We start from the raw sequence: 15,099 nt of genomic DNA on the forward strand, positions 1-15,099 counted from the left end.
ATGAACCTCATCATCTTCCTCCTCGCTTTCCTCTTCATCATGCTCATCGTCCTCAACAGTTCCAGTAGGTTCACGGATTACAAGTCGAGTACGGTCACCACCACTCTCCCAAATTATCCCTCTTGTATCAGCTCCCAGACGCATCTTGCGACCTTGATCTTTCCCTCGAGGAGGCAGAGACTGAGGAGTATCAAGACCGTCCTTCCTTCTTCTCTTAGTGACATCATCTTTAGTTTTTATTTTCTTAGCTTCCTTGGCTTTTGACCTATATCATAAGCACACGAAATGAATATAAGACAAGTCACTTTCAGTTCTAGTCCCGGCATAGACTCATTTAAACAAACCATGCCGGTACATAGCTCCCGGCATAGAAACTTAGCAAATAACTCTTGTTGGTACACTGTTCTGGCAGTGAACATTAACTATTGACAATGCCGGTAGTCCTATGTAATTCTCCTGGATACCAAAAGATCACTATTGGCACTCTCGAAATAAATCAATTCCATGCCGTAACTGGGTGTCGGCATACAATGCAACCTAAAACCTTTGCCGGTACTGGTGACAAATTCATAGGTGTTCCTGTAAGTTTTAAGTCCACTACCGGCATACTCGAATTATTATTAAGGAATGCCGTAACCTAAAACCGGCATAGTATTCAACCCAATTTCTATGTCGGTACATAACATTCAGTTTCATGGTTTGAAAACGGCATTGCATTCATGCTGACATCTAAGTCGTAACTTAATGCCGGCACTGTATTCATTCTAGATTGAATGTCGTAACTCAGTACCGACATTCTATTCATACATATTTCAGTGTCGGTACTCTCTGTAACTCAACTATTTGAGTTAGGGTTCGCGATTCAAACCTAAACCCATTGCTATAAATCGATCTAAACACTCATAAAGTAGTTGAAAATCACTCACCTTCTCACAGAAGCCATGTTTGCGAGAGGTTGATTGTCCGAGTTCGCTACTTCTTCTTCTTCTTGCTCTTGAGCAATCTTAGCAAGTCTTTGTTTTAATTTCTGTTCACCAATCGATTTTGAGTTCGATTGGGCATTTGGTTTCTTTCGTGGAGGCATTGTTATGATTCGGGTAGGTTAATCGATAAAGAAAATTTTGAATCGATGATTAATCGTCGATGAAGAATGGATGAAGAAGAAGAAGATGGAAGAATTTTTTTTTTTCAAAACCCTAAACCCTAAGAGTGCCGGTACTGATTTGAGAGAATGGAGGATATTTGATTTGGTTTTTAGATTTTAAGTTTTAGGGGAAAGGGTAGTATAGTCTTTTCATAATGTTTTTTAATTAACCAAAGGGTATTTTAGTATTTCATACCCAAAAATCACCCCTTAACAGACACTACTGGTTGGGGGAAGTAGTGCATATCCCCCAATTGTTTTTTTATCCCCCAATAACGCGTTCTAAAATAACATATATAAAAAACGATGTAACATTATTAGACCCGTTATAACTGTTTTCATGCACGTAACCGTTAGATAGGAATATCATATCATAATTTTTTATTTTTTTTTATTTAACCGTTATAACGCTCGTTATTTTAAAATAACTTACAAAAAAATGTGTTTCATTCCTAAATAACATGTTGTTTGCTTCAAAAAAACATATTTCTTGCCCAAAATGTATTCACACCCGTCAAAACGCGTTATAACGTTCACACCCAGTAACGGTGACCTGAGCCGTGAGCTGTTTTTCAAACCTTGGTTCAAACTACACCACTCCAGTGTATCTTGTCTTGGACAATGAAAATCAGAATATCGATTCCCACCGACTGTTCTTTCTCATTCTCTTTGACAGGTGTTAGCGGGCATTAGACGGAATGGCCTCCATGGTTATTTAGTGATTTTGCGTCTTTGAGAGGCGACCCGCATCTGTAGCGACAGCCTCGCACACGACACCAACGACGTTTCTCCTTCTCCCATGAAACCAGGCATCTTCATTTTCACATTCATACTAATTATGTTAATGGGCTATTATCATCATCTTCCTCCTCTTAATCTTCCTTTTCCCCGTTTTTCGCTTCACCTGATAAAACAAAAAACCCTAGCACCACCAACACCATGGATGATCCTAATGACAGAGGAGGAGGAACCACACCATCAAAAGAAAATACATCAACTCCACTCTCTCTCATTGCAGAGGCCTTTGAAGAACTTGCAAGAACTATAAAATCTAAAGATTTTCAAGATCTAAGATTGGGTACTTTTTCTGAAGCTTGTTCTCTCGTTTCTGTTCTTTTTGGTTGCCTTGGAATCGCTTTCAAATTTGCAGAGATGGAGTACGTTGCAAAGGTGCCTAATTTTTCCAACGCACATTTTTTATTCTTCATATTTTGTTTCATTTGCTGTTAAACATTGTTCTACGTTCACGATGGACAACTTCAAAAAGCCCTAATCTTTAATCGTACTTCGTTCTTACGTGTCTGAGATTGTTAATATTTTTATTTTATTTTGATCATGTGTGAAAATAAGTTTGGAATTCGTCTTCCCTATTTGGTTTTCATTTTGAGGTGAAGAGGGCTTTAGTTACCAATCTTCTCTAAAAGTCATATGAGTAATAATCCAAACTATGAAATTGCCCGTGTTAAGAAGTTTTGAATCGTCCATTAGCGTTTTCCTGTTAGGTTAGGGAAGGAGTGGAGAATTGGTGATATTGCTAGATATGGTACAGCCAAGTAGTGTTATCAGAGGTGCTATAGGGCCTTGGGTAAAGTAGATGGTTGAATGAGAGAGATCAAGGTACGACTCGTTAGAGTAATAACTCCTATCTTCTTTGAATATTCAGCTTTAAATCAGATATTGGTGAACTTCTATAAGCCAAGTTATTTGTGAGTACTTGCTAGTTGGCCGAGCCTATTCCGAATTCCTCACCAAGGACGAGTACTGGCTAGTAAATAGCCGAGGATGGCGGAGGTTTGTGTGTGCTTGTGTTTGAATTTTTACTGGTTTGTTTGTTTGTTACTTTGTTTGGAATGATTCCTTTAATGTTGAATGTATGCTACGTTGTATTTGCATTGTTAAATGGCATTAGTGTTAAGTAAAATTTTATTTTACTTACGTATAAGTCATGTTGGCATGGTTAGAGTGTCTCTAAGACTCTAACTAACGAGTCTAGCCGAGTGTTGACGAGTTCCTCAGCCGAGCTTGTCACTCCTCGCTCGAGTAGGATCCGAAGATCGAGTTCAACTACTTCAGATTATGGCTAATTTTAGAACCTTCTTTATAAAAGAGATAACGCCATCTCTAGTATCTTATTTGAGTTCATAGCGGTTCTCCTTAGCATCTAGGCAGGATCGCTGCTGGACAACTTTTTTGTTTTCATTTTCATTATTTCCTGGTTTTTCTTTTATTTTCTTAATATGTGACTCCGGTGATTACAGGTCCGGATTACATCTTGCTACGTGTCCATAATTTAGTGGTTGTAGAACTCTACCCCTTGCTTACCCTTTTCTCATTTACTTCGAATTCATTCCCCATTCTATGCGTTAAGTTTTCTAAATTTAAAAGAACTCTTCATACATTATTCACTGGATAACTAGCTGGGATTTCTTGATTTTTCTTATCCTTAACTAGCTTGAAATCTTGAGTATGTACAGATTAGATCATGAAACATGGGGCTGTAATTGTGTCATTAGTCGCCGTGATTTTATTGAATTTGGTGTCTCTTATACTTTCCCGAATAGTCTCAGCTTGTGTTGTGCCATTCGCGAGAGTTTTTTGGCTACTAACAAAAGCATTCATATCTATTTAGTAGTATACATATTAGAAGAGGGTGCCAAAAAGATTCATAAGTCATGATAATATTAAGTACACTCAAACTAGCAGCTTAGGAGCAAAGTAGCCTACCTCGTTCTCATACTCGTGCCAGATTTCTGAGAACTTGTACTATATGTAACTGCATATGTATATAGAAACAGTGTTGAGAGAAACCTGGAATGTTCAGTTACATGGTTCCCATATGGATATGTGATATATGCATGTCACATATACTAGGGTATATGTAATCAGTATGTGGCTGGCTTTTGAACTCTTATTTGGTGCACTAATTAATATTCTCTATCTAATATGATGGAAATAATTGCATTTTAATCAGAACAGAACATAAAGCTAAATCCTTTTAACACATAAGTGATCACATCAGGAAACATATATATGCAGTTTATGTTTCTATTGTTCTATGCTCCAGATAAGGAGGGTTTACGAATCTCAATTATAGGTTTTTGTGTCATTTTTTACTTCATCGGACTGTCAAAACAAAAGGTTAGGTAGGATCGAGTTTCGATCCGCAAGCACATGCACAAAAGGCAAATGGTAGAACCCAGTGGGATATGCTGGGTAACCGACTATTAGTGTCAACACACATAGAAGAATAAATGAAGATTACGAGTTCGGGAAAAGTTTCAAGGAACTATCCATTAGACTGAATTTGATGAGGGAACCTAGCAATTACAGTCAAATTGAGTGCTCTTGAGATTCAGCTGATGTCTTGTCAAGAAAATTCCTTCAACTTATGTCACATAGTTTCAGAGTAATGAATCACATCCTAGTACTTCTAGACACTTGATACCTTGTGCAGCCTTTTGATGAAACGAATAAGTTTCTGATACTTACTTTACTAGCTTATTTATTCCATTTTTCTGTATCTTTTTGTTTTTTTCCTTTCTTTTTTCTGATTGCTCTTTCAAACAAAGGTTCTCAGTGGAGCTAATAACACACATATTGATGCTATGCAGGTGCAAGACTTAGTCCAAGCATCAAAAACATTTGGTACTTTGAGGAATATAATTGACTATGATGTTGAGAATGATAGTGTGAGAAAGCCTGGTAGCTCTACTCGTAACTTACGTAGAGTTAGACAAGGTCTTGACCTCATCAGAGCGTTATTTGAGCAATTCATCTCATCAGAGTATGTAACTAATACAGCCTACTTTTGATTTTACCCTCAAATAGCTCAAAATATTGGCTGATGTTAAATGCAAAAATCTGTGGCAGAATATTATGAAGTAACTTTTTGTGCTACTCTATACAGGGCGCTAATTTGACGAATTGTGCTTACTTGTAATTTTTTGTGTTGCTAATGGTTTGTATGAATTACATCTGTGTGACTGTGTCTCTTCCAGTGAATGCTCTCTGCGAGAAGCAGCTTCATCTGCTTATGCAGAAGTCTGTGCTCCATTTCACACGTGGGCAATTAGGACAGCGGTTTTTGCAGGGATGTATGCACTCCCGTCAAAGCAACAACTTATACTGAAGCTGAATGAAACAGGTGATCATCTCTTTGAGATGAATTAGATAGGTTTTTCTTTGCTTTGCACATTAAGCCAGCCCTTGGGGATGGTCTATAGCTAGTTGGTACTTTTATACTCATCGTATTTAATAGTATTCAAGGTATCAACCAAAAGGAAGTATAACTGGTTTAGGCATGCAATTTCTACTAGACAAGATTTATGGGGTCGTCAATAATAATGGACGAATATCAACCAAAATTAATGCTGACGAAACTCTCCCCTTCATCAAATGGTCCATTGTTAAAATGAGATGAGTTTCGAAGAACCTCGAGCTGGATGGCTCTCTTATTCGACTGTCCGCCTACCCCTTTAATACCGAACTGGATTTTCTGTAGAATGTTTCTCTGTTCCTACCTGTTGCTTAACCTCGTCAATTGCATATAATTTTCTGATAGATGATTCAGAGGGTTAGTTGATTAATTGTTTTCTTTTACGTCAGATGGTATTCTTAGAAATCTCAAGTATAAAGTCATTTTTTGCAGACCAGTCCGTGGAGAGGGAAATGAGAAGGTACATTGACGCCTCAATTCCGGTGATAGAGTACATTGATAAGCTTTACATCTCTAAGAACATCACTTTAGACTGGTAATGTTGCCATTTCATTTGCAAACACCTAGAACCGATATTGTGCGGAGCCGAAATTCTTTACTGACTTGTTTTCAGCTTTGATAGTGAACTAGATAATTTTTGCTCGCATTCAATTTGATTCTGCCACAGCTTAGTGTAAATTTTTCTTCTTGTTTTTAATGTATTTAATTATGTTGTACAAAATTGAAATTCGGTTGAACATGGTCACATGGGTACTTTGCTCTGCTCGCCAAGAACCCTAAGCAGATTCGTGAATGTATGATGATTTGCATCAGTGAGTAATTTGGATATGAAAAAGGACTTGAGATATACATTGAAATAGTTGGTTTTGTAGTTTTTTGTTACCAGTTTTTGTTTATTTCTCTAGATCAAAAAAAACGCTGGGAAAATAAGGGATTCATGTAAGAATTATATGTCGTTTACCTTTGCTTATGTTTAAAACGTAAATCGCAATAGGGGTTATATTAAGGGTGCTTTTCAACTCCTAATTGAAACAGAAGACAAAGGGAACACTCCCATTTTACCACCCTAGTTCACCTAAATTCCTATCTCACCTATATCATTGGTCCGAAAATCTAGGCTGACCAATCCTTCAGACCAGCTTGGTACAGTGCCATTTTGTCAAAAAGAAAGAAACGAAACGAAAAGCAATCAGAAGATTCGGAACCTTAGATTGAATGGAAATTAGTGTTTAGGGAATTAGGTTAAACGCGTTCGCAACAGAAGTTTATCCGTCAGCCATAAGCGTTATATGAAAAACTTCCTGAAGCCGTCTCTATTCTAAAGAAATTTTTACCCTTTATTACTTTGCTGCAAAATTTGTAAAACAAATGTTATTTCATTATTTAACTGCAGGTTGTAAAAAAGAATGTGAACAATGAAACATACTTTCTAAAGAACAGTTCCTAAAAACAGCAGTGGTGTAAAACCAAGTTTCCCAAGCCACAGACCGTTCAACTCTCGATCATAACTTTCTCATCCATCCAGAAAAATGGTAGACCCACCTAGCAGATATGAAGCTTGGCCACTCACTGTCTACAATGTGAGGCTTTCTGGGTTCTCTATAATTTTTGCAAATGTCTTGAGGAAGGATGCCAAGTCAGCACCGTAAATAACCCGGTGATGAGCTGTTACATTGACCTGGCAAAGATAAAAAAAAAACATATAATAGGATTCCAGCTCAGTCTAGAGATCTTGTAGTTACGGTTAGAAAACAAGATTCAAAAATATGCAGCTAAACCAAATGAGCTTGAAACATAACCATTATTTCCATGTCATCAAAGCATTTATGCAATGAGATGCGGTTTTCTTTTGAGAAGCGAAGAGGGGCCTCAAAGCGACCGCCTCGACTAGTAAGACAAAAGAAACAGCTAAATTTGTACAAATGACTGAAATATTGTAAATTTAATGTGTTTCATTAATGCAGAAAAAGACTAAGAAATATTTCATCCGAAATCAAATTATAGCCCACAATTCAAACAAGTCATCTTAGTATCCTATCATATTTAAGAACAAACTAGAAACATGAAATGCTAACTTCAAGAAAACCTCTAAAAAGGTGTTCTGACTTTGTAGAATAATTTAGGGTTGAGGGCGTATGCTGGTTGGAAAAAGAAAAATGCGTAGAACCATCCATGTCATGGGAGCACGATATAACTACAGGGCCAGCACCCAGTAGTATATACTATAAGTACAGTCCATTGTTCAAGTCTTTTTAAGTTTGTTTTTAAAAGACAATTCATTATTATTATTTATCAATCGCTATTAAAAATTTAACCTACAGAAAATACAAGGAATGAAGGTTATGACAATATTTATGAAATAAAGAAAAGCAAAATGCCATTGTGCAAATCCTATGTAAGTTCCAGGTTGTTTTTATAGAGTTATGATCACAGATAACATTTTTCATCTTCCCACAAGATTGGATCTGTATATTAGAACAGGCACGGCTAGACTGATAAGAAACACCACACTGAACTTACTGGTGAACAAGGAGATTTAACATATACTCCCTCCGTTTCTGGAAAAGAGATACTTTCACTTTTTCAATTTGGCCTATTTTTAGGCTAAAATGAAAAAGTGAAAGTATCTCTTTTCCAAAAACAGAGGGAGTATGTTTTAAGAAAAAAAAGAGAGAGAGAAAAGAAATCCATGCTAGAATATGATTACTGAAACAAAGACCATGGGAAATAAATAGAGTTACAAAAAATCTGGTTCTGATACATGCAAATCAAGTTTGGAAATATATAATGATTCCTGTTGTTGAACAATTGGTACATATAAATTAGAGAGAACACAAGAAATGCAGCAGATCGTGGAAATCAAACAGTAAAAGTGTCAAAGGTTTTAGAAGTGAGAATCATTGTTAAATATGATTTCCCCTTGGAAAAGTTAACCAGGTAGGTGTTTACTGACCAGGGAGAATAATATTGATTGGAACCTAATTTTGCAGTTCATACAATTACTAAGCTGGCTAGCTGATATTCATCAACTTGGGAGAGCTCGTGATGATTTACCGGTTAGAACTACCAAAATTTAGGGACACCTGACCAAAATGGGAACACCAAACAAATGACTAGTATGACACCAACATGGCAAGCGGAAGCAGTTCACACTTTCCATAAAAGAACCAACATAATATGATATGTACTCGAGTACAGGTTAAGGGTATATCTAGACTATATCAAAGGCTTGATGGGCTGAAGAGTTTGAAAAACCTAAAAGATATGAACAAGAGAACTTTCACTGAATGAAATTATGGATCAAAGCATGTGTATTTAGGTGTTTGGCTGTTTGCTTCTACCAGTACTACAGAGAAAGGTGATTAAAGGTAAGCTGGTAAAAATATAGCCTGCACCTGAACTAATTAGCTAAAATGGAGCGAGAAAACAGATAGAAGCAAAGGAGGGATAAAAATGGACCGTGTGAAGTATAGAGGACGGAAAGGATTGTTCTTTACATTCCAAAGCCATATTAAAAGCATTTCCTTCCAAGGGGAGTTTTTTAAGTAACAATTAGAGCTACATATGTTCTTTACTTTCCAAAGCCATATTAAAAGCATTTCCTTCAAAGGGGAGTTTTTTAAGTAACAATTAGAGCTACATATATACTGATGCAGGGGCATCATATCCCCTCTCTCAAGTGCTTTATTAGCATGAAATAACCAAAAAAGGCTTTTTTGCATAGCGCACACAAGCACTTAACGGTAGCCAATGCCAAATACATATAACAGATCATACAGTTTTGCATCAAACATAAATGCTCAGTTTTTTGCTTCAACTCGAGGAAGACTACTATAGCACCACCGATCAAGGAAGATCAGCACAAGGGAACAGATATCAGATATGAAACTCTTCTTCCCTTCTACAAAGATTTTTTATTGTTGGTAATTTTGTTGACAAGAGTTATGATAATATGAATTCTAATCTGCACTCTCTACAGTTCTGAAGCTTTAATGAAGAACAATATAGGTCTACAATTGGAAGCAGTCAGTCACTGTTCCAGCTAATAATTTGTATAAGAAGCAGAAATGAAAGATGTATCTAACCACATTTTGATGACTCTAGATATTTGTGCTTAGGCTTTGAACAACTGACCATGATTATATACACATGCGAAGTGTATGGGTATATAATACGAATCCCTTAGTTATTTTTTTCGCACAGACAATCAATGACAAGAAACTTCAAAGAAAAGCTTACCAGCATTTGATTCTTGACACTGAAATATCCATCTTCATCTGTCACAACTGTAGGCTTTGATGCCCCTACAGCCATAATAGCCCCCTGCACGTTATATACAGACTAGATGATTAGCAATTAGTTAAGAATAAGAAACTACACAAACCAGTTAGACAAAAGATAGTGGAGCGCATCACTCACTTGGCCTGGAGGAAGTATGGCATCGAATCTATCCACTCCAAACATGCCCAAATTGGATAGTGTAAATGTCCCTGCATATTCAACGGATTAGCATTGACAATTTTATCTTCTTCAATCCCTCAACTGCAAGTGAAAAACGAAAACAAAAGAAGAATGGAAGTTAAAAGCACCTGAATTGTATTCGTGGGGCTGAAGTTGCTTAGAACGAGCTTTCTCTACTAGTTCTTTCCATTTTTGAGATAGCAAATAAAGGTCCAACTAAAACAACAAGAAGGGTTTCTGATTAGATATTCAAAACTGGCACCATTCGAAAATCGACCAACACCTAACACATCATGGATGTAAATTAAACATGGTAACAATGTGGCTGAAGATATAAGCAGTCCAAATTCAGACCTTATCAGCATCCTGAAGCACAGGTGTTATGAGCCCACCATTAATCGCAACTGCCACAGCAATATTTATACTGGTGTTATAAGTAAAACTTTTCCCATCTTTGCAGCTAGCACTCACAACAGGATGTTGAGCAAGAGCCGTAGCTGCCGCTTTCGCTAACAATGCAGTCATAGTTACTCCCTTAGGCTTCACCTGAAATTTATCAAATCCCATCTAAAGTCAAAATCCAAAAAAAAAAAAAAATCAAAATCAAAATCAAAATCAAAATCAAAAGAATACAATATATATAAATATGAGAAATATAAAACACCTTTTCATAAAGAGCATCTAAGGCATCAGTTTTCATAGGATAACCAACACGGAAAGTAGGAACTGAAAGACTTTCCACCATATTTTTTAAAACTGCAGACTGCATTGTAGTAAAAGGAACAATAGTGGAACCTGGAATTTCAGGAAGAGAAGGAGCAGATGGTGAAGCTTTAGGAGGAGGAGAAGAAACAGGAGCAGAAGGAATTGATGAAGCTACATTGCTAATTTGACTAACACTCTTGGAGGAAGGCGAAACACCAGCAGCAGATTCAACATCTGCAGGTGTAATTCTACCAAATGGTCCAGTTCCAACAATTGATTCAACATTAACCTTATGTTGCTTAGCAAGCTTCTTTGCGTATGGTGTCATGACAGTCTTCTTCGGACCTTCTGAAACAGTAGGTGGGGCAGAAGAAGTAGGTTTTACTGGTGGAGAAGAAGAAGATGGTTGAACATCAGAGGTAGGAGGTGGAGGAGGAGGGGAAGGAGTAGAAGATGATTTCGATGAAGCTCTAGATTTAGCTTCAGCAACATCATCTTCAGTTTCAGCAAGTAAACCAAGCAGCACCAACAGGAGCAACTTCGCCTTCGCCAACAACAATAGCAGCAAGAATTCCATCATAAAAGGTTTCAACATCCATATCAGCTTTATCAGATTCGACAACGACAACACTTTCACCTTTAGATAATAGATCTCCTTCGGATTTAATCCAAGATACAATTTTACCTTCAGTCATTGTTGAACTCAATGCTGGCATAAAGATCTCTCGGATTTTCGCTTGAATTGCCGGGATCTTTCGATTCGGTTTACTTGGAAATGGAACTGTTAATAATGATAAGCGACGACATGGAAATGGTAAATTGTTGTTCAGAGAAGAAGAAAATGAGATTGTGTTTGTCGCTGTTGTAGGAACCCTTGAAAGTAGTGACGACGCCATTGCTCAAGGTTTCTTCTGCAGGCGTATTCTGGTTTTGATTTCTGTTTAAAGAGACAAAGGAAATGCAATGAAGTAAACCAGAGATACAATGCGTATTGCGGAGAGTGAGAGAAAGAGAGAGGGACGGAGAAGACGAGGTTAGAGTTAGTTGGAAGTGTTTCTTTGTTATCGCCCATCCAATCCTAGAGCCAGCAAACGCCGATGATTCAAGCAGTGTAATAAAAACACTTCCACCTAGAAATGAAATATGCATTTCTTTTTTATCACTTCTTTTTTCCCACGAAAAGTTAACATTTTTGAACGGTGTATCCAAACTAACTTTTAACTTTTTTGCTTCCACCGATTCAAAAGTAACTTCTAAAGTCCAAACATAACACATAAAGACCTAAAATTAACAAGTTTTGATGTAAAAATACCAATAATATCATTCTAAAAAGCATAAATAATAAATCTAGGCATGTTTCTGATCCAAATTCTTTCATTTCTCCAAAAATATCATTTTTCGATAGTTTATCAGCAACATAATTAGCCTCTCTGTATCTTTGTTTCAATATCACTTGATCAAAGTTATCCTTGAGTTTGATATTGTCTTGAATAAGTCTGTAAATGTCGCAATGCGGCTTGGATTCTAGCATAGTAGTAGTTACTATCTACTTCCACGCGACATAAGCCCAACTCAGCATTCAAACTAAGGCCATTTCTGATTCCCCAAGCCTCGGCAACATTGTTGTTCATCAATTCCTACAAAGCCACAACCATTAGAAGGCATCGGTGTTATTATTATAAAATCTAAGATTATGAGCCTACCAAGCTATGTTGATCTCCTTCATATTCTTCTTCTTGCAATATTCCTAAGTTAACGTGGTAAAACTCATGTGTTAATCTCAAAGCATTAGATATAACCCATTGAACCCTAATACAATTCTTCTTTACCTGATAAAAAACAACAACAAACAAGTGGCTCAACATGTTCTCCGTTTGATGGCTCAATATGTGCTTCGTTTGATTCTAGTTGGAAACTAGTCTCATATCCCCATGTAGGCTATCTCCCTGTTAAAATTTCTCTTTGCTTTATATTTTCCCTTATTACCCATCGCCATTTATTTACTTGTTACCATTGCTCATGAAATCCTCTCTTAGTTTTATAAATAGTGAACATCCCTAGTGAAAGACAAGAACAATAAATCCTAAAAAATGAGAAGAAAAACTAGCAGAAGGCAAAGAGGGCATTGATTAGCATGTGAAGGATTTAAATTAAAGAAATAAATGTCACACGGATGACTTGAAGATCTGAGGAAACGTCGAGACTTTGCCATATATTTGAGAAAACAACAAGGTTAAAAACACCTTTAAAACTTGAAATGACGATGGTATCAAGTACACCACAATCTTTTCGATATCAACATACTACAAATACACATTGTGTAATCTAATACAAACAAGAACTGTCAATGAGAATGCTTAAACAAAATGTACACTTGTTATATAACGTAAATTCGAAACTGAACCAATAATGTATGCGATCAAACCAAGTGTTGGTTAACGTACAATGCTATACTTTAATTTTAACCACAACAATAATTTTAATGTGGAAAGTAAAGTAAAGGCACACAACAAGATTTTGTTAACGAAGAAAATTGCAAGGCAAAAAAACCTTTGGCCCTAGTCAAGTTTTGAATACTCTTGGAATTAAGACACTATGCAAATTGAATATAACAACTTCGTATAGTTGGGACCAAGTAAACTAACTCCAAGTTACTCAGTTCCTTCAATATCCGTGTGCGCACAACCAATCTGGTCTACCCACGTGAATCCTAAGGTAGAGTCAACTATCTTAACTTGCTTCACCTGATGTGCAGACTTCAACAACTCAACTCCTTTAGATCGTAACTCGAAACGTTAAAGGACTAATATATTTCAGCAACCTCTCTATTAACCTCCTAGATCAACAAGTTAATCCAAGATAAATTGAGCATAAAGGTTCTTTCGTTTAAATAATACAAGTTAATATCACGTGAATCGCAGGGTCGCTGCCGCAATATTGGAATTGTATGGGTGAATTACGTTTCTAAACTATTAATACCATATGTTTTCCATAGATTTAGGAACGCCTACAACGTTAAAGTAGGTAAATCATTTTGACCACAGTTTCAACAACATATATAAGCGTTGTATTTTAAAAATTGTGTCTAACTGTGGGAAATGAAAAATAAGTGTGGTGTACGAAAAATGTGGCGGTACACAAAAAATACTACGGTACACCAAAATCATGTTGTCATTAAAGATGGGGGGAGACAAACTCTTTTGTTTGGTTAAATCAACTAAGATAAAGACTATCGAAATATTCAATCTTGATTTACAAACTATCAAAGTAGATTTCAAAGAGAAACACCTAGATAGATTGACGATCTATACAACAAGATTTAAAGTCTATTCGAGATAAACAACTTGTCAGATCCCAGTCAATCAAGTGTGCAAGAAGTATATCACAAAGATCATAATACCATTTATTTTTTTCCAGGTCTTCAATTTTCAAAGTACCTGCACAAACAATCCACTAATGATCGATCATAAACAAAACAGAGTCTATTAGCAATCGATGATCGCTAGTCTATCTTCGAATCTTAAATTAATAAAGGAGATTTGAGATCGTCGATCCTTGAACTAGTTCAAGTGACCTTATATCAGAAGAGATCACGATCACAAGGTAAACAAACTAGATCAATCAAGGTTTAACTTTACCTTTAGTCAATCAAACCAATAATCGAAAATTAAAATAATAATACAATTCTTATTTTCCTACTGAAAATGCGGGGGTCTAACAACCACACCCAACAATTCGTCTGGCAATATGAGAGGACTTACTCCAATACACTTTTTAGAGAATCAACTAGACGGTCAGACTCAATCTAGAATAAAGTGTATCAAAGAGTTTAATATCTCTAACTCTTAATTTAATCTGCAATCGACAAATAGAAATCTGCGAGCCCAATTGAATATAAGAGGAATTACTTGAACGGTACCAAAGACCAATGTTCAAGTGTCAATCAATGTAAATCAACAACCAAAGGTTGGATATTCTAATTGATTGATCTTAACGCACAACCTATGATATTTCAATTATATAACAAAATATAATGCGGAAAAGAAATAACACAGACATTATTATTTTGTTAATGAGGAAACCGCAAATGCAGAAAAACCCCGAAACCTAGTCCAGATTGAACACCATACTGTATTAAGCCGCTACAGACACTAGCGTACTACCAATTAACTTTGGACTGGACTGTAGTTGAACCCTAATCAATCTCACAGTGATTCAAGGTACAGTTGTGCTCCTTACGTCTCTGATACCAGAAGGATACTACGCACTTGATTCCCTTAGTTGATCTCACCCACAACTAAGAGTTTCCACGACCTAAATTCGAAGACTTGATAAACAAATCTGTCTCACACAGAAAAGTCTATAGGATTGAATAAATCTGTCTCCCACAGAAATACCCAAGAGTTTTTGTTCCGTCTTTTAATAAATCAAGGTGAACAGGAACCAATTGATAAAATGGACTTATATTCCCGAAGAACAGCCTAGTATTATCAATCACCTCACAATAAACTTAATCGACTAGCGAAACAATTTATTTGTGGAATCACAAACGATGAGACGAAAGTGTTTGTGA

At 36.4% G+C, this 15,099-nt stretch overlaps 1 protein-coding gene and 1 pseudogene across 1 annotated transcript; one reads left to right on the forward strand and one right to left on the reverse strand.

Annotated features, from left to right (window-relative positions):
- The first annotated feature begins 1,887 nt into the window (after nucleotides 1-1,887).
- LOC113303069 (ACD11 homolog protein-like) lies at nucleotides 1,888-6,228 on the forward strand. The gene is made up of 4 exons (XM_026552056.1): nucleotides 1,888-2,314; nucleotides 4,756-4,928; nucleotides 5,143-5,288; nucleotides 5,793-6,228. The coding sequence occupies exons 1-4, from the start codon at nucleotides 2,084-2,086 to the stop codon at nucleotides 5,897-5,899; spliced, it is 657 nt and encodes a 218-aa protein (XP_026407841.1). The 5' UTR covers nucleotides 1,888-2,083; the 3' UTR covers nucleotides 5,900-6,228.
- Nucleotides 6,229-6,688: 460 nt separating this feature from the next.
- Nucleotides 6,689-11,614, reverse strand: LOC113303071 (annotated as a pseudogene).
- Between the last annotated feature and the right edge of the window lie 3,485 nt (nucleotides 11,615-15,099).

Source organism: Papaver somniferum, chromosome 8 (genome assembly GCF_003573695.1).
Source record: "Papaver somniferum cultivar HN1 chromosome 8, ASM357369v1, whole genome shotgun sequence".
In the NCBI taxonomy this organism is placed as follows: domain Eukaryota; kingdom Viridiplantae; phylum Streptophyta; class Magnoliopsida; order Ranunculales; family Papaveraceae; genus Papaver; species Papaver somniferum.